General features: G+C 36.2%; 1 protein-coding gene across 4 annotated transcripts in view; it reads left to right on the forward strand.

Moving 5' to 3' along the window:
* Positions 1–20,598, forward strand: part of PTPN13 (protein tyrosine phosphatase non-receptor type 13) — a 178,189-nt gene that overhangs the window by 99,203 nt on the left and 58,388 nt on the right. For 2 of the 4 annotated variants that reach the window (XM_047091577.1, XM_047091578.1), the window contains exons 14-19: positions 880–1,032; positions 3,931–4,113; positions 6,984–7,146; positions 11,564–11,981; positions 12,119–12,216; positions 13,724–13,780. In XM_047091577.1, the coding sequence (XP_046947533.1) occupies positions 880–1,032; positions 3,931–4,113; positions 6,984–7,146; positions 11,564–11,981; positions 12,119–12,216; positions 13,724–13,780 (1,072 nt within the window). The remainder of the gene's footprint in view (positions 1–879; positions 1,033–3,930; positions 4,114–6,983; positions 7,147–11,563; positions 11,982–12,118; positions 12,217–13,723; positions 13,781–20,598) is intronic. The other 2 variants (XM_047091579.1, XM_047091580.1) reach the window with 2 other exon arrangements.

Consider the following 20,598-nt stretch of genomic DNA (forward strand, 5'->3'; position numbering starts at 1 on the left):
TAGATCTAAGGGGTCTTCTGCCTTCCGCATGGATCCATGCAGCGATAGCCTGAGAACCTGGCAGAGCTCACAGTGCAGAGAACAGATGTTCACAGCCAATTATTCCAGAAAAAAGTGGATCTCAGAGGAAGCAAGGGCAAGAGTCTGCCACTCAAGTAGCATCCTTCATAACATTAACCCTGACTGTAGTAACATTTGCCCCTTGTTGTCTGTCTCCTTAAGCTTGCTAATCAGTTCAATCATTTTACCTCACAATGAAAGACAAAGATTGATGCATTCCCTCTAAAACTCCTCAGGGAGAAGTCTAAATAAAAGTGTCTTACCTCAGGACGCCTGGGTGGCTCCATCCTTTGGGCGTCTGACTTCGGCTCAGGTCATGATCTCACAGATCACGAGTTTGAGCTCCATGTTGGGCTCTGTGCTGACAGCTCGGAGCCTAGAACCAGCTTCAGATTCAATCTCTGACTCTCTGCACCTCCCTGCTCTCTCTCTTTCTCACTCTCTCTCAAAATATAAATAAACAAAAAAAAAAATTTTTTTTTTTTTTTTGGTGTCTTACCTCTCAGTTTAGGCAAGAACTTTAAGATAGGACAAAGAAGGCAAACAGAATTGCTTATAAAAACATTCTCTTGGGGCACCTGGGTGGTTCAGTTGGTTAGGTGACCAACTTCGGCTCAGGTCATGATCTCACAGTTTGTGAGTTTGAGCCCCGCATCGGGCTCTGTGCTGAAAGCTTAGAGCCTAGAGCCTGCTTCAGATTCTGTGTCTCCCCCTCTCTCTACCCCTCCCCTGCTCATACTCTGTGTCTCTGTCTCTCTCTATCTCTCTATAATAAATAAATGTTAAAAAAAAAATTTTTTTTTTAATTTTCTTTTCCAGGTTCATGGTGTGTCTTATTTTAGACTAGAACATTATTTGCCTCCCAGAGTGATGGAGAAACTTGATTTATCCTATGTTAAAGAAGAGTTACCCAAATTACATAATACCTATGTGGGAGCTTCTGAAAAAGAGACAGAGTTAGAATTTTTAAAGGTAAGTATGTAAGATTACAAATGATAAACTTTGTATCTTTTTCAAAGTAAGCAAGAAATATTGGAGGGCATATATCTAAAAGCTCATTTGCCAATAACTGGATACTATTCATTATCTCATGTCACTTATTCCTGACTAAAACCATGATATTTTAGTTGTCTTGTAAAAGAGAGAACTGAAGCACAAAGAGGAAATGTAATGTTCCCAAGTCGATGGCTGGTATGTAGGGTGAAACAGTGATTTGAACCCATATCTATCTGGCTATGGATTCTTTGCTTTTATTCCATTCCATACTCAAAACACATTATAAACATATCAAGAAGCATTATAAAGTAACAACTGAATTTTGTGACTGACTGGATATAGGATTCGAGTTCATATTGATTCTAGAATTACTGTTTTTTTTTCTTAAAAGGCTTAAAACTCAATTATGTCTTCTAAAAATGGTCTTTCAACTAACATCTAATAATTCACATAATGGAAGGGGGCCAGAAAAAAACTGACTTATGATTCTAGTTCTGCCACCAGCTTTCTTTGAGACCTCAGACAAATAGTGCGTTTGTGATCAGGAAAGATAGTACTATGTTAACTTCCAATAAGAATAGCAAGTATAGTATTCTGTTGAAAAGAGAAACTTTCAGAACATTCTCCTGGTTCACCTCCCTAGCGTGTAACAGTATTCCTTCCATTTGCTGCTCCTTATTGGAGGGAGCCAAGTTTCCCAGCCCTAGAAGTGTCTATGAAAGGGTTTCACTCACAGACTTACACCAGCTTTAATCTAGAGTTTATGGTATGAAAGACAAGGTGGTTTGTTTTGTTTGAGTCAACATTTAAAGGCATTAAATTACATAGTTATATTTTCCCTTGGTCATTACATTTTTATACTTGTAGGACATAAATATCAAATTCTGTCATTTTTTATTAGCAAAGGTAGAAAGCAGATTAGCACAGTGGTAAGAATTTGTATGGGAATTTCTAGTCAGAGAGTCTTGCACTTGAGTTCTTGTTTCAACCAGCTGTGTGAACTTGGACAATCTGTTTAACCTTTCGGAGCATTAGCTTTCTCTGTGTAAGTAGTGTGCATAATGCATCAGTAGGTTGCCCTACTCCTAATAATGTATACTGTTACTCTGTTCTCTTTAACTTCAGCATCTTTCTTCTAACCTGAGGTTTTTTAAATCTCATTAATACACCTTTCTAAAGTTACACTTCTGCTATATATTGCATTACCTTTGAAAAACTTTTATCTTTCTGCAAATATGCTTTATTGAGGCATAATTGACATACAATAAAATTCATAACTTTTGAGTGTTCAGTAAATTTTGAGAAATATATATAGTTTAAGAAATATATATATACCACCATCTGTATAATCATGATGAAGAACAAGGATTAGCAAACTGTGGCTTGCTTATTTTGTAAATAAAGTTTTCTCAGAACTTGGCCATGCTCATTTGTTTCCATATTGCCTATCTGCTTTCGCACTACAACAGCAGAGTTGAGTAGTTACAGCAGAAATCGTATGACACCTCCCCCAAAAGCCTAAAGTATTTACTATCTGGCCCTTTATATTTTTTTTAATTATTTATTTAAGTAATCTCTACACTCAGGATGGGGTTGAACTCACACCCCTGAGATCAAGAATCATATGATATGCTCTTTGGACTGAGCCAGGCAGGTGCCCCATATCTGGCCCTTCAAAGAAAAGGTTTTACCCACCCCTGATATAACACATTTCCAATACCAAAAAGTGTCTTCATGTCCCTTTACAGTCAGTCCACTTCCCCCACCCCCACTGCAGCCCTTGGCAACTACTGATCTGCTTTCTATCACCATAGTTTTTTCTTGTCTAGAATTTCATATAAAGAATTATATATTATGTAGTCTTCTGTATCTGGCTCTTCTCACTTAGAATAATACTTCTGAGATTCATCCATAGTATGGTGTGTATCAGTAAGGTTTTTTTTCTTTTCTTTCTTTCCTTTTTTTTTTTTTTTTATTGCTGGGTAGTTTTCCTTTGTACTACACTTTCATCAGTTGATGGATATAGAGCTGCTATAAACTTTCAAATACACATTTTTATGTGAACATATGGTTTATATTTCTTCTGAGTAACTACCTAGTAGTAGGGTTGCTGGGATCTATGGTAAGTGTATGTTTAACTTTATAAGAAACTGTCAAATGTTCTAAGGTGGTTGTCCAACTTCATGTATTACCAGCAGTGTGTGAAATTTCTAGTTGTTCCGCATCCTCAAAATTCTTGGTATGTTCAGTCCTTTACACTTTAACTATTGAAATAGGTAAGTAATGGTATATCATTGTGGTTTTAATTTATATTTCCCTAATTACTTTCATGTTGAGCATCTTTTCATTATTTGCCATTCATATATCTTTTTTGTTGAAGTGTCTAATAAAATATTTTGCCCCTTTTTGTATCTGGTTAAGTGTCTCCTTATCGCTGAGAAGTACCTGTTTTTTTAATATATTCTGGATGCAGTTGCTTTATATATATATATCTCCTAGTCGGTGGCTTGCCTTTATATTTTATCATTGACTTTTGAAGAGTAAAATTTTCAGTTTACCAATTCTTCCTTCTAAGATTCATGTTTTTTATGTCCCATTAAAGATATCTTTGTGAAACCCACACCCACAAAGATTTTCTAAGCTTTATAGCTTTAGCTGCTATATTTAGGTCTGTGATCCATTTGGGGTTAATTTTCATATACTGGGTGTAGTAAGGGTCACGATTCATTTTCTTGCATGTGAATATCTATTTGATTCAGCACATTTGTTGAAAAAAACTGTTCTTTCCATGTTAAACTAGGATGGTACAACTTCTGTATCTGTATGCCACCCTTTACTAAGGTGCACTGCTATGGTGTGGTATTGTTCCCACAGGTCTGTCAAAGGCTGACAGAATATGGAGTTCATTTTCATCGAGTGCACCCTGAGAAAAAGTCACAAACTGGAATATTGCTTGGAGTCTGTTCTAAAGGTGTCCTTGTGTTTGAGGTTCACAATGGAGTTCGCACATTGGTCCTTCGCTTTCCATGGAGGGAAACCAAGAAGATTTCTTTTTCCGTATGTCCATTTTAACCCCTTTTCATTATATTTTAAAATAGGTGTTGTCAATTTCAAATGTAACATATTAGTTGATTTTCCTTAAGTAAACTCTACATCCTTCGATTCAGTAGGGCTAATACATTTTAATACTATTTACTCTCCTTTCTTAATTGTAGGAAGTATTATTAGGATTTTATTTGGTTTTAGTTTTCTCAGGAAGTAATTTTTAAAAGAATAGTATACATTCCTAGCTGGTTACATGCTCAGTTAACTTTAGTTAAATTACAACCAAGTTGACTTTTCTGTTAATTCAGAACTTATTCTAGCATACTAACTTCTCACATGGAGAAGCTCCTCTAATATATTTAAAATAAATAATTACTTTAACCCTAGTAAATTTTATCTAGCTCAATGTTGGGTCCATCACAACAACTGTTTTTGAACCTTAGCAGTCCAGAAATGTATTGGATTTTATGAACTAAAGGACTTTTTTTTTTTTTTTAATGTCCCAGGACTTTCTGCAGATTTAAGTTTTAGTGTATACTTCCTGTGATGATAACACTTTTAGAATATCATGTTTATGAAAGATAGTGAGCTGTAAAGGCATATTTTGATTTTGGAAATTGTTGTGGAGTATCTGAACATTGAAATGCAATTGGGAAGCCCCAGAGATGAATCAAAAATTATGTTGAGGTATTTGTTTTCCTAATGGTATTCCAGGTCCACTGACATCTCGAATTCATACTTGGGATGAAATAGGGTCTCACTAGTACAAGGGTTATAAGGATACCAGTCTCAAAGTCCCAACTCACTCTGGTTAATCTTCAACCTAGAGACCTTTTTTTTTTTTTTTTTTTTTTTTTTTTTTTTATGAAGTTTATTGACAAATTGGTTTCCATACAACACCCAGTGCTCATCCCAAAAGGTGCCCTCCTCAATACCCATCACCCACCCGCCCCTCCCTCCCACCCCCCATCAACCCCCTAGAGACCTTTTGAAATCAGTTCTAGACTTGACGGTTAGCTGGTTGGTTTTCTGTGAAACTCTGAGATACACTAAGATTACCAGATAATAATGTGTTCTCTCAGGAAAGCCCAGACATTCTCATGTTCCCAAGATAGTCAAGACCAGGAAATTACCAGGGTATAATGTACATTTCCCAATGGAAATGCTGGCAGCACAAATATCTGGAGGAAACCTTAGATTAATTAAATACAAATCTAATTTTGACCAGTTTAGAAAAGGCAACAAATCAAATAAATTGTCTAGCATATAGCTCTCTGTTGTTTGCCAAGCTACCACACCAGCCCCGCTATATATAGAACTGGCTGTGATTAGCTCATATTTAAAGATCTCCAGTAATAGAGAATAGACCACATTCCCAAGCAGACTGATCCTTGTGTTTAGCAAAACTTGTTTATCCTAAAGTTCCTTCTCCAACACAGAGCTCTCTTTTTAACCCTCCTTTTTTTTCCCCACTAGCCTCTGGGGAGCTGGAAAAGTCACCCTTTGCCCTTCTCATCTCTCACAATTGAATTCCCTGGGGCACATTTCTTGTCCAGTCTATCAGTAAACACTTAGAATCAATTATTTTTATGATTTGTTTGAAACCTGTAACTATTTGAATAGTTACTAGGTGTATCACTGATAGTCAAGATACTAATTTGGTGCTACTGTGTCTTTAACTACCCTTTAATACTCCCTGATTTCCTTTTTTTAGCAAAGAGAGAACAGGGTCCCAGAGATTTCATTGGCAACACATCCAGCTAGAATTTAATGATCTCATTTTGTTCTTATTGCATTGATTACATATTTTTAATAGCTGGACTCTATTTATGGCAAGTGGTACTAGTTTTCTATTTATAGCTGTGATACAAAGCTTAAATGAATTTATGTAAATAAGCAAAGTCAATTTTAAAATTTATGAATAAACAAGACCAGAAATTATGAAGAAGCCACCTGCATGATTGAAGTTTGAGTAATACTCTGTTATTGTGTCATTTGTTAGCCTTACCAAATTTGACTTTCCCATGCCTGCTTCTCCATTTGAAGACAAGGGACATGAATAGGGAAAATAATTTGCACAGTAGAAGCAACCAAGAGCTAGAGTAGAGTCTAACTGGACATAAGCAATTCTCCAGAGACATTATTCTTAGATCCCTGGCATGCTGAATGTTAATCTTTTAAGATATACAGATCACCTGCAAGCCTCACCACAGAGGTTGCAACATTTCAGATGCCCTCTTAAGCAGGAGACATCATTTTTCAAGAAATATATGAGAGATAACACTAATTGGTGGTTCTCCTGTTTCCCCTGAATTTGAATGCAAGAATCACTCTAACTCTAAATATCGATTAATTTTATCTCTCATCCCAGCAGCCATGTTACCCAGTGCCTCTCCATTCCCACATGTTAGCTTCTCCCAATTTCCATCCCAGCCTACAGGCCACCAAGATTCTTCTTGGTAGAATCACAGCTCTTATATATTAATAAATCAATTTTTGCCGAACTTCATTTTCTTACCCAAGAATAACATATTTCCGTGACGTCTTTTTCAAACAGCTTTGGTATTTGTCAACATTGTAGTAAACTCAAAATGTTAATAATCTCATTAAGGGTAATTTTTCCCTTGCCAATAGCCGGACACTGTCTGATCTAGGCTACAATTTCTGAAAGTGACAAATAATATTAATTTCATTTATTTCCTGAATCTGTAATAATAACAGGGTTATATTTTTCCATATTTATGTTAGAGGCAGGTCAAGGAATACTCCTGCCTCGTGGGAAATAAAAATAATATCTCTACTTATTAATTGCTGTTTACAGAATTTAGTCATAAGGTGATAGGAAAACATCCTAATTATTAATACCCCTGATTACATTGCAGAAAAAGAAAATCACCTTGCAGAACACATCAGATGGAATAAAACATGCCTTCCAGACAGACAACAGTAAGGTGTGCCAGTACCTGCTGCATTTGTGCTCTTCCCAGCACAAGTTCCAGCTGCAGATGCGAGCGAGACAGAGCAACCAAGACGCCCAAGATATGGGTAAGGACAAGCAAATTTGGTCAGATGATCAGGATATGTGCTTGATTTTTGCCACAAATTTTAAAAGAATTTCCATGTTGAGGATGAAAGTTAGACTAAGTCAAGTTTATAAAGGTGCCACAGATGAAGCCAAGATTTCAACTTCATGTTCATTTTGAAAACAGTGACCCAAAACTGTCAGGTAGTACCTGTTGAAATGTTTATTTTGTGCTTATCATTAGGCTAACTGATGTAAGTATTACATTTGGGTCACAGTCGCTACCCATAGTAAAGTTACGTGCTATTTGGGAAGGTAAGACCAACATACACGAAACAATAGTACACAATAGAGGGTCAAGGTTTTAATAACAGGTTACATCATACAGACTACATGATCTACACTGTAAGAACAGAGGGAGGTCAGAGGCCAGAATACTCCAGTGGTGGCAATGGAACTGGAATTTGAAGGACAAAAATAAGTAGGTTAAAGGTAAATGGCAGGGCTTTCCAGGTGAGGGAAAAAAACTGGGAAACAGGGCAGGGAGCAGGGGGAGTATGCACCCAAGACAGTGAAGTGACATACCATAACAGTTAAGGGTGGCAGATTTCCCACGTGTTAGTTTTACTTGAGTGTGTCCTTCTTCAGAGACTGAGGTCAATAACCACCATACACAGTGTAAATGCTCAGGAGAGTGGTTTCAGTTCCTTTTGAAAAGGAACCATCAGAAGGAACTAGTTCAGCTATGGAAAAAATATCTGTCAGAAATGAAATATTGAAAGCTTACTCTGTAAGACCACATGTACAGATTAAAGTTACACAAAACCTAGTTGTGCATAGTAAATTCTTATAGTTTTCTGTGAAATATTCTGAAGAATTTGATTTTTAAATTTAATGGAATGGCACTGGTGACCTTGTGCAGCAGAGAGAGTCCTATAAATCCTGTATCCAAACTTTCTCATATCCTGAAACCCTACAAAAAGTGTGTTCCCTATGGGATCAGACTGGGGTGATGGCAGCCTATGTATAGATGTTTCTCAGCCTTTCAGAGCCAAGACGGTAGGGGCTGTATGCTTATTAAAAATGAAGATTCCAAAAACCTACCTGAAACTTGGTGAATCGTCATATTTGGGTGTTGGGTCTCTGGAATCTGCATTTTAACAGGCTTTCCTCAGTAATGATTTTTATGCATGCTAAAATATGGTGATTACTGCTGTAATGTAATCTAATTATTCCTTTTCTTTCCCTACTTTGCTCTGCTAGAAAAATCGTATGCTCTTACATATTTTACAAGTGCAGTGCAGTGAAATATCAAACTTGTTAGAGCTATCAGTTTTCCTGCCTGGACTAATATTCTATTCAATACAAACGAAAATTGAACAGTTGAAGGTTGCACCATTACAGATGTGGTATAATGTGCTGTAATGAAAAAAATCTGAAGACAAAACTACAAAGTTAGCCCTTCATCCTCCACATTCCTTATACTGAAAAACAATATAGTATAGGAGTTAAGAGCATGAACTGTGGAGCCAGACCGCCAGCATACAAACCTCACTCCATTACTTACAAGCTCTGAAGCCTTGGGCAGGCACTTAAACTCTCTGCCTTAGTTCCCTGTCTGTAAAGTGATTATCATAATGGTAATACCTACATCATGAGATTGTTGTAAAGATGAAATGAATTCATACATGTAAGCACCTTAAAGGTGCCTGACACAGAGTAAGTATTGAATAATATTATTGTTATCATCACCATCATCAACATTGTTTTACCACTACTACCACTGATGGAAGCAGTAATCATAGCAGCAGTATAATGACCCCTTATGAAAGGAACTGACTTCTTGGAGTCTCATTTTCCTCATCCATGAAATAGGAATGCCCTGTGTAACTCACAGGTTTGCACCGAGGAACACAACAGCTGTGTATCCTTGAACTCCTATGTTAAAGCACTTTAAAACAGTATTATCTACATCTTATCCTAGATTTTGTTAAACCTTCAAAAGAATTATTTTTTGCTTAAAATGGCTTAAAAGTAACTACCTGCCTACTTAACTATTAGTACTAAACAAGTGAAAACAACTGGTATTATCTGTAGGAGGCTGGTGGGCTAACAAATGTATGTTACTTCTTTTGCATCGTAGAATGTTGGTGCTAGAACCTTAGAGGCCATTAAGTCAAACTTCTACTGACAAGGAAACAGGTTCACAACATAGTGTCTCACCTAACTTCAAAAAGGCCAAACGAGGCTGGAACCCTGGTATCTTAATTTCTATTTGATGAGTTTTCATCAAATAGAATCAACTTCATACATAGAATGAAATTAATAATCATTTATTGAGCACTTAACTACTTGTAAGATATCATGCTGGGTGCTGTGGGATAACAAAAATAAATGAAGTCCCTCTCCCCAGAAGAGCATACAGTTAAGTTGACAGCGTAAGGGAATACAAAAGGGTACAAGGGACTGAAACAATAGCACAAGCAGAGATGAGGTAATGTGGATTGCAGAATCAGTGCGGAACTAGCAAGCCTTTGAGTTCACATCTGAAACATTAGTATTAGGATGTAGGCTCATTCCAATGTCCTTTCCAATCCTGGAAGTCCATATTGGAGTCCTTTCTAGGTGAAAAGGATTAAGGACAGACCAGATAAATGAATAGTTTATGCTTCCATCCAATGAATATATACAGTATTTTAAGTCCTACCCAGGAGTAGGCTATGAATGGAATTGAATAGCATAAGCTTTGATATGTTTACAAAACAGACTGTCCCTATTTCTCCCAAAATTTGGTGTACATTTTCCTTATGGGTGAAGAAATCTGTTGGGTGTAAAAGCATTTCCTGGTAGTTGAATCTGTGTAAGACTCAGTTTTGTATCTTTGATTACAGTGTGCTCTCAAAGCAAAAATAATAGATAGATATAGATATAGATATAGATATAGATATAAATAATATTACTTGCTCTAATAAAACTGTTATTTTAAGCTAAAAATTTCATTCTGGGAATTTTTAAGCCAATATCTTATTTTTATTCTCATGTTTTAACTTGGTGTCCACTCCTATGTCAGAGAAAGAACGGTGAATTTTCCTGTTAACAAGGAGATTGTCTAAACTTCATTCTGATGCATATTAAAAACCTTAAGTGTTTTCCTATCTGTTTAGGCCTGAGGTGAAATATTAATTATTAATCTTCCTAGGAATTAGAAGATAAATGAAACAGAGTCCAAAGATCTAAGTTAGCAACATTTGACAATTATTTTTTTAAAGGAAGTTGTTGTAGCTGTTTTACATAGTGGTCAAACCAGAGTCCTTATAGAGTGTAACACAGGGTTGGTATTTTCCATGGGGACACCAAACAGGGTGCATTGTAATGTGAATTACTAGTTCATGAACAACTGAAGCATGCGAAATTTTGTGCTCCTGGCCCTTTATTTACATGAAAGAATTTTGATGCTAAAATTCTGTGATACAATGCTCTTTCGTTAATAGCCTCAAATGGTCAAGTACTGCCATGACATTGGCTCTCACAAAATAGAATAACCAAGCACTTGTTATAAAGTATCTCTAAATTTAGCCTCTGCAAGACTTTAGATGTGTATTTCGGAGTGAAAGGAATTTAAACATAAAGAGAACCCCAGCTCCTTCATCATGTTAATAAAAAGAAACCAAAAAAGAAAGAAGGCAAATAATACCTGATTTTCCCATGCCCCCTGAGCCTCACTTAAATCACAAAAAATCAACGAAGTGGGGAAGGTGAGATTGGCATAATAATGAAATAACAAAAAAATAATTTTCTGTAAAAGCTTTTTTTTTCTTTGTGGTAAAATTTTATTGAGGTATATATAATTCACATCCTATATAGTTCACCCACTTAAAGTGTACAATTCAGTAGTTTTTAGTATATTCACAGACTTGTGCAACTATCACCACAATCCGCCATAAGCTTTTAAAAATCTAATAACCAAGAACTTTTTCTCTGAGCAAAATTCTCCTATGCATAGCTTCTTTTTCAGGCATGATCTCACTATGTCAGTCGTCCAGGCTTCATCTCTCCCTCTCCCCATCCTTGGCTTGCTGATATTTTAGCAGAGACACTACTAGGGTTGAACATTTCCATGCCAAATGTTGTTGTCATTTTTAACTGAAACCCGAAATTGGGAATGTGGAGTCAGCAAGCCCAAAGCCCAGACAGTATTAGATGCACAAGTTTCGTTAGATGGAGTAGGAAGAGCTACAGGGATGGAAAGATGGTTTGAAAACCAGGATCTTCTAGCCTCCTTTTTCAAATCCTTGATTGCCACAATTGGAAAGCCACTGCTTACCTTGGCAATCAAAACAATTAAAAAAAACTGCATGCTGTATTTTATTTATTGAAATAACTCTTCTCATAAAGGTACTCGGTGTTTCCATCGTGTAAAGCCCTCCTATTTCCTTGTAGAGAGAGCTTCGTTTAGGAGCCTGAACCTCCAAGCAGAGTCCGTTAGAGGATTTAATATGGGACGAGCAATCAGCACTGGCAGTCTGGCCAGCAGCACCCTGAACAAACTTGCCCTTCGACCTCTGTCCGTTCAAGCTGAGATTCTGAAGAGGTTATCCTGCTCAGAGCTGTCGCTTTACCAGCCATTGCAAAACAGTGCAAAAGAGAAGAGTGACAAAGCTTCCTGGGAGGAAAAGCCTAGAGGGATGAGTAAATCATACCACGATCTCAGTCAGGCCTCTCTCTATCCTCATCGGAAAAATGTCATTGTTAACATGGAATCCCCACCACAAACCATTGCGGAGTTGGTAGGAAAACCATTACACCAGATGGCGAGATCTGATACAGAATCTTTGGCAGGATTCACAAAACTTAATAAGTAAGAACATAATTACCCAACTACATCTTTGTAAATTCTACATTTCATACATTTGTTTTTGTTTTGACGTTTTATTATTTTCACCATATCTTTTTACATTGACACATCCCCCTCCTACTTTCCTTTTCCCTCTTTAGTTCAAAGTCTGTTGCAAGTTTAAATAGAAGTCCTGAAAGGAGGAAACATGAATCAGACTCCTCATCCTTTGAAGACCCTGGTCAAGCATATGTTATAGGTCAGCATAAACAAGCTTACCTTCTTTCTCCCGTACCTCATGCTCATAGTGAAGTGAATGAAATAATGTTAGCTACCAAGATAATATCTTTGCTTCTTTGTCCTAATTGCCAAAACTGCTCATGTATATGAAATTTTAGGCTGCCTAAAAATGCACCAAGTCAAATCAAAAACTGATTTAACAGGTGATTACTTCATGGCACAGACTGTTACTTCACTTTCTCTTGGTTGCAGAGAAAAACCATGACAGTCTTGCTGAGAGAACCCACACAGCCTGGTACCATGGCTTTGTTTTGGATAGCCTCCCTTTGGATTCTCCCCTACAAACCTGTGAAAGTGGACCCCACTCATACTATATTTTTTAAAGAAATGTTTCTTTAGGGTACTTTCAGCTTAGCATGAATGGAATTGTCTCTGAAACCAGATAATTTTATGAAATATACTATGGTTGGTAGGTGGAAATTCTTAGTTGATTTAAGTTTTTTTCCAGTTCTCCCAGCTAGCTGGGTCACATTAATTATTTAAATGTAGAAGTGTATAAATGCATACTACCTTATAAATAGTTCAGGTTTCCTGTTGTTTTAGGCATCTTAAAAGGGAAATGCACTGCAATCTTTCAGAGGAGTAGATATTTAAGCACAGAAGTGTGAATGATTACTCAGAATAAGAAACAGCTGGGGAGACAAAAAAAAAAGAGAAACAAGGACACCCTCTTCTGCTGTTTTACCAAATAATACTAGTTAACTTACTTAGACCAAAGTTTGACCATTTAACCCTAATTACACAAAGTTAAAAAATATTTTCTTATTTGTAGTTGGATTGAAGATCTGTGGAGTAAATGAAGTCAAAAGAGAACTCTATAGTTGACAGTTGATATTTCTGGAAAGTAACATTACTGTATTGATGTAGGTTTCCACAGCTTTCAGAGATGATACTATCATCAATTTAAATTGAATTGGTGAAAAACTTTAGATTAAAGGCAAGATTTCACCCTATAGGTCACTCAATATGTTGAAAATAGCCTAAGAAGACACTAATTCAATCTTTCAAAAATACTTTTCAAAGTATATTCATATATAATGGGATCTCTTATAGATTCTAAATAAAAATTCTACATAAAAATTCATCACATATCAGATGTAGAATAGTAAATATTTTTCTGAATTTGTTTTTTGATTAAGATTATTCATTCTGATTACTGAATTTTCTTTTAACATTTGACCAAATGCTTTTAAAACTCATTTCAGTGTCATCATTTCATATTTGACATATCAAAATGTCATTATCAGAAACAATACACTTGTGTTTAAATTTATTCTGCAAAACAAGCTGATATGCTTAATTTGGACATAAAATAATAAGCCCATGTCAGAAGACATTTTTCTGAGTGTAAATTTAAAAAATGTTTCTGCCTTAATGTTTTATTGATTTTTATGAATTTATCAGAAATTACTACTATAGTATCTGACCACTTTATAAACTGTCTAATAATTTAATTTATGCCACAGGAATGACTTTGCATAGTTCTGGAAATTCTTCATCCCAAGTACCCTTAAAAGAAAATGGTAGGTTTATAAAATGTTTTTCCCCTCATTTCCATCGTATCTTTTCTCTTGTACCTAATGAGATCATCCTGGACGTAATATTGAAGAGTCTTCAACTCCATGCTGAGGATTTTAGGCCTTATCTTGGAGTCAAAGGACAGCTGTATTTTTCAGCACCATGGTGATGTGATGGGACCTGTGATTTAGACTAATATTGATGAACTAGAGAAATGGCAAACTATAAATACAGACACTAATTGGGAAGCTAAGATAGTAGTTCAGGTGAAAGGTAATTTTGATTAAAGAGTTTTAACTGAGGCAGTTATTTCAACTGAGGATGCTTGAGCTGGATCTGAAGATAAAAGGAGAAATTATCCAGGCAGGCAAGTGGATAAGCATTCCAGACCAAGGTCATAGTGTGATCAGACAAGGAGACAAGTGAGAGGATGACAGACTTAGGTAACTGCAAGGGTCTCAGGATGGAGGCACATGGGGCCAGTGTGATGCTTGAGAACTAAATAGGGACTACCTCCGAGTCTTATCCTAAATATTATGGAAAGAATTTGAAGACATTAAGTGTTGAGATTTATGGTTCAGAAGGAGTCTAAGAAGTAACAAAGTTGTAGGAAGAAATTTTGTGTACTGACCTGAGCCCGTGGATTCAAATTTTTTAGTTTATAAAAACTTTTTAGTTTATTTTTTAGTTTTAGTTTATAGATTATAAAATGCCTTCATCTACATTATCTTACTTGATCCTTTTAACAACTTTCATGAGTATAAGAATATTTTATTACTGTGTATATACAACTTTTCTCCAAAAATGTTTCAGTCTTACCCTTAAGTTTAGTTCTAATTTTCCTGAGAGCCAAGGCAAAAATGAAGGTATGAGAGTAGATTGAACCTATGAAACTGCAGTTTTTGTAGGTTAAAACTGTCAGAAACCAAGTACCATTTTGTATAATTATCATTTTTTAATAGACATACCCACAGCAATTCTTCAACACAGGAAAACTTTTCTCAGAAGTAAAGTTGAGTCAAAGGGTAAAAATACGGGGCGCCTGGGTGGCGCAGTCGGTTGGGCGTCCGACTTCAGCCAGGTCACGATCTCGCGGTCCGTGAGTTCGAGCCCCGCGTCAGGCTCTGGGCTGATGGCTCGGAGCCTGGAGCCTGTTTCCGATTCTGTGTCTCCCTCTCTCTCTGCCCCTCCCCCGTTCATGCTCTGTCTCTCTCTGTCCCAAAATAAATAAAAAACGTTGAAAAAAAATTAAAAAAAAAAAAAGGGTAAAAATACACACAATATCTTAAATACTCATAGCAAATGAAAGATTTTTTATCTCATTTTTTTAATGTATAAATACTCAAAAAAATCTGAGGGTGTATCGTTAAAGAAAAAAACAGTGAATTTATACTTTGGCTTAAGTTACTAAAACCCTGATATGTAGCTCTGTGATGATTAAATGTCTCACATGGACGGAATTTACAATATTTCTGTACCTGAAATAACTCAGTTTTAACATCTCCATAATGGTAAAAATTTTGATTAATAGTTATTGAGTGCTTACATGTGCCAGATACTGTTCTAAGCACTTAGTGTTTAATCCCTCATTTAATCCCCACAACAATCCTGTGAGGCAGGTGCTAATGTTATTTTCTTTTCACAAATGAGAAACCAAAGCATACAGAGGTTGAGTTGTGCAGAAGTTCACAGAACTAGCAAGTGCTGGAGCCATGATTTGAACACAAGAAGTGTGTTTCCAGAGCCCATACTATACTCTTTAGAGTGTCTCTAATGCCTAATCATCTGTAGGGGTTATTTCTCTAAGTAAAGGTTTGATAGAAGCTGGGCAATAATATATTAAAGGATGAGAACCTAAAATGTTTTAGCCTATGTTCTGATGGAAAAGAATATGAATTTACACTGGACCCCAAATGAACAACATGTACAGGGTAATTGCTCTACTTAAACCTTCAGAACCCTCATCCTCTGAGGTTAGTGCCGCTTACTGATGAAGGCAGCTCCTTCATGAGGAAGATGACCAACCCACCTTCCTGAGGAGGTGTGCACCAGTTGCCTTGCAGACAAGTCTTATTTTCTTCAAAATTCTCTTTGAATCCGCCCACATAGCCCTGAATTAGTGCTCTGTTGAGAATCAAGTTTTCACTCAACAGAGCATGGCAAACACATTTTTCCAAATAAGGTAACTGAGTCCCAAGAATTTTAAATTACTTGTCCATGAATCAGATAGAGGACTTCTCATTGTCATTTCAGTATTCTTCTTTGCTAGTCAGGATTATTAGAAGACAATTAGAAATGAGCATCAGTTAATATTGAACTATTCATCATTTAATACAAAGACCAACAAATAAAATTCAATCTTAACCTCTTATGATGTTCAGAGACCCTTAAAGAATGTGAAACTTGAAAAAGAAGATAAAGGAAAAAGGCATGAGCCTTCGAATCATATAAAACAGAGATATGGGAAGGATTACAATCCTCTGATTGATTGTGATTTCAGAAAAAAAAAAAAGTTAATCTTTGAAAACACAGACTTCTTCTATTTCTTCCCAAGAGAGTAAAAACCAAACAAGAAAATATAGAACCGATGCAAGAATTATGTAAAATTGGTTTTCAGTGTTTCTTGTTTTACTATAAGTCAGAATTCCCATATAATTGAAAAGCAACTTTTAACTTGTTACCTTCCTTCCTATCCAAACCACAAAAATGGGGTCAAACACTGGACTCTTAAAAACAACATGCAAAGTGTACCTGGGTGACTTAGTCGGTTAAGCATCCGACTCTTGATTTCATCTCCGGTCATGATCTCATTTGGAGTCCTGCATGGGGGTGGAGCTGGGCGGGGAGCTTGCTTAAGATTCTTTCTCCCTCTCCCTCTGCCCCTCCCCCACTTGCTCCTCACCCACACACACACACATACACACACACACTCTCTCTCTCTCTCTCACTCTCTCAAATAAATGCAAAAAACAAAAAATTCAGGTAAAGTAGGTCATTCAAGTGCAGAGTAACTTGGTACAGACACTGAAATAAGCTTTTTAACCCAATATTAGGACTGATTATTGCCCTTCTAATCAATCTCAATTCCAAGGAATAAAATGTTATACAAACAGATTTTAAAACCCACTTTGTTTAGTCAGATGTCAAGGAAGAATGTAATGCTAATGCTAGATTTTTCTACCTAAGTCTTAATTAGAATACATACAAAGTTGAAAATTATAATAAAATTGAAGCCCAAAGTGCTCACAAAAGAATTCAACAGATAACAGGAATTAACCAGAAGAAAAAAATAAAGCCAACTAAATTGAGACTGAAAGGAACTTTATAGTATATTCAAACCAAGCCTTTACATCCTGTGGGTTGAGTTGAATAAGTCCCAGAGATGTTATATGGCCCCAAATTTACAGAAATAAAACACCAAAATTGCCATTATTATCCTCCTTACCCTACCACTGAGGCAGTTAGTATATTAGGTAGGATAATAATGAAAAATACCTGTCTTTGTTTTTATACCAATAATGTTCTACAGATTCATCATCCCCAGGATTTGAAATGCATCTTTTTCTCTAGAGTGAGTGATGGATTTATCCAGAGTCTCCTCTACATACAGTCCAGTTCCTCACAGAATCAGTGGCATGGAAGTGCTTGATATTTGACAAGGGTCTTTATCTATAACCAACAAAATCAGTTTTTCTTGCAAAAAAAAGTTTGTTGGCTCATACTTAGATTGATTATGTGACCTTGGCATTATCAGAAATATGCTCGTCCTGGGAAATTTCGTTTACTCATAGATATATCTATCGTTAATATGTAAAGTTATTTGAGGGGACTATGTCCACGTGAACCTTAAGAGAGATGAGAAAGGCAGCAGTGGAACAGATATGATGGAGAGAAGGTATACATTTTTCTTCCTAAATTTTACATTTATCAATCATTCTAAAGAAATTTCCCAGGTAAACATTGGGAATGACACAAGCATCCATTATTTAAGGAAGTGGAAATTTTGAGTTGAGCCTCTTTTTAACTTTAAAATATTTGTAGAATTTGCTGTGGTCATAGAGTATACTAATGGGAAAAGAAAATTATTTTAAGGACTTAAAAATATGTATTTCTCCAATATTAAAGCTTGTTTTAAATTTTTTTTTTCAACGTTTATTTATTTTTGGGACAGAGAGAGACAGAGCATGAACGGGGGAGGGGCAGAGAGAGAGGGAGACACAGAATCAGAAACAGGCTCCAGGCTCTGAGCCATCAGCCCAGAGCCTGACGCGGGGCTCGAACTCCCGGACTGCGAGATCGTGACCTGGCTGAAGTCGGACGCTTAACCGACTGCGCCACCCAGGCGCCCCTAAAGCTTGTTTTATATAATAATACCAATAACCAAGAAATGTCTTCGTACTTGTGGGATGCCTGCCTGGCTCAGTCAGTTGAGCATCCAACTCTTGATTTCAGCTCAGGTCATGATCCCAAGATCCTGGAATCAAGCCCCACATGGAGCTCTGTGAGGCTGCTTAAGATTCCCTCTTTCCCTCTGCCCTTCTATCCCATTTGCTCTCTCTCTCAAATAAAAAAAGAAGAAGTAGAAATGTCTTGAAATATCTAGCTGCCTTACTTTCAAACTCATAAATTCTATTCAGTCCTCATTGAACTCTGTAAATATCTTTTCAGTTAACTTGAGTTGTCATGTACTATATATTTCAGATACTTCCTCTTCCATCTTTTTTGTTAAACCAGTGGAAAAGTATTTGAGCATCTATATGAATAGAAGGCATGTAGAATACAAATAGAAACTGGGCATGTTCACGGTATTGTCTAGTAACATGCAGCAGCACACCATCCTTCCTTCTTTCTGTTCCTCACATTAGTAAGTTACTTTATATCAGTGAGGTGGGATGAGGGGCCGGATGAAGGACATCCCTGTTAAAAAAGAGTGGGCTAGCAAAGCTTCCCTTTCCAAAAAAATACTTATCTCCACCCTACTCAAATCTTGTACTCTAGGCAGACTGATCAATGACATTTCTCCAGGACCCTTTCTGCCTTCTTTCCATCTCAGCTTTTGCTAATTCCTTGTGTTGCTATATAACCAGCTCCATAATCTACTTATTAAAATCCTACCCCGTTTCCTTGAAGTCGTCTTTATTTCTGGCAGGAAGAAGCCTCTCCTCTCTTAGAAGCTTGATTCATGCCTTTGTAATGCAGCTATTTCACTGACAGTGTTGACATTTCTATGTGTCAGTTAGGCTAGATCTTTGCTCTTACAGCCTGATCTGATTCAGCTCACAGTTACTATGCAGCAGCTTTCATAAATAAAATCTTGTTTTATTTTCCCAAATTGCCTAGTGAGAGACTTTGACAGGAAAGTTGTTCAGTCAACATTTTAAGGATGAAATAATCAAATGAATGATTACTCACATCCCACTGGTGAATCTTTGAATACAGAGAGCTTAATCTGTTTCTTCTAGTTAGGGAGATAAATATGTAAAACAATAATGCACATTTATTTTGTGTGTGTGTGTATTCTATTAATGTTTACCTGGGAAATATCTTTACACACACACACACACACACACACACACACTTATTAGTCAAATAAATAATATAAATAACCTATCTTGTTAGTACATACATTGGAAAAGAAAATGGCACTTTTATTCTTTGAATCAATACGTTTGTCTTCTAACAGATACCCTTAGGGACATTAAGAATATTGATCGGTTTTATAATTAAATGCAAAAACAATTTACATAAAGTAAATGGACTTTGTCTTTACAATGGTGACAAAAGTTTACATTTAATACCTAACTTGACCTTATTCTCGTGTTTATTTTATTTTATGGATTTTGTTCTGTTGTGGTTTGTATTTGGCTCTAGCTGAAAATTAGGATACTTGTCTATTTTAGGATAAAAGTATTTTGGGTACTTAGATGATCATATTAAGCTAGGCATTAACTAATTCATGTACTTTATGCTTATATATGTATGTGTATATATATAAATATACATATATCTTTATATCTTACACATATGTTTATATACACACCTAATATAAAGGCTCTTCACACCATTGTCAAAGGAATTTTTTTTTTGGAATCTTATAAATTAATTAGAAATACTGAATTACTACTCTTATTGACTATAACTAAGTTTTAGTCAAAAAGAAACAGTGAAATAGGAACTTGTATACTACAGAGCGCTAGCAAACTTGCATCAATGCTTGGTGTTTAAGGGATAAAGTTAATTTACTCCAGAGAGCAAATGATTGCTGTTATTCCTTATGATATTAAAGTGCCTTATTTCTAGAACATGAAGTATCACATTTGCATCATTTAAGCATTAATCCATGTTGTGTAAAAAAGTTACTACTTATTTTATAACATTCATATAATCTCAAATCCATAGATATTCATATGTTGGCAAATAATCTGTAATTTTCAAAAAGCTTCAATGTGTATGAGAACCATGCAGAGATGAGTTGGAGGGTTTAGCTTACAAAAATATCTTTCTGAGTGTGTTGTTTTCATCTACCACCACATCACACACAAACCATTTTGAACTAACAAATTATAATTGACGTTAAAAAGGTGTATTAATTTGCTAGAGCTGCTAAGACAAGGTCTCACAGACTGGGTGGCTAAAGCAACAGAAATTCATTTCTCACCGTTCTGGAGGCTAGAAGTCTGAGATCAAGGTGTTGGCAGCATTGACTTCTTCTGAGACCTGTCTCTCTCCTTAGCTTGTAAGTGGCCGGCTTCTCCCTCTGTCCTCACATGGTCTTCCCTCTGGGTGCGCATGTCAGTATTCAGATTTCCTCTTATGAGGACAT

The sequence above is a fragment of the Lynx rufus genome, unplaced genomic scaffold, assembly GCF_022079265.1.
Source record: "Lynx rufus isolate CCGP_SWC_20201006 ecotype Redwood Valley unplaced genomic scaffold, mLynRuf1.p SCAF_3, whole genome shotgun sequence".
NCBI lineage: Eukaryota > Metazoa > Chordata > Mammalia > Carnivora > Felidae > Lynx > Lynx rufus.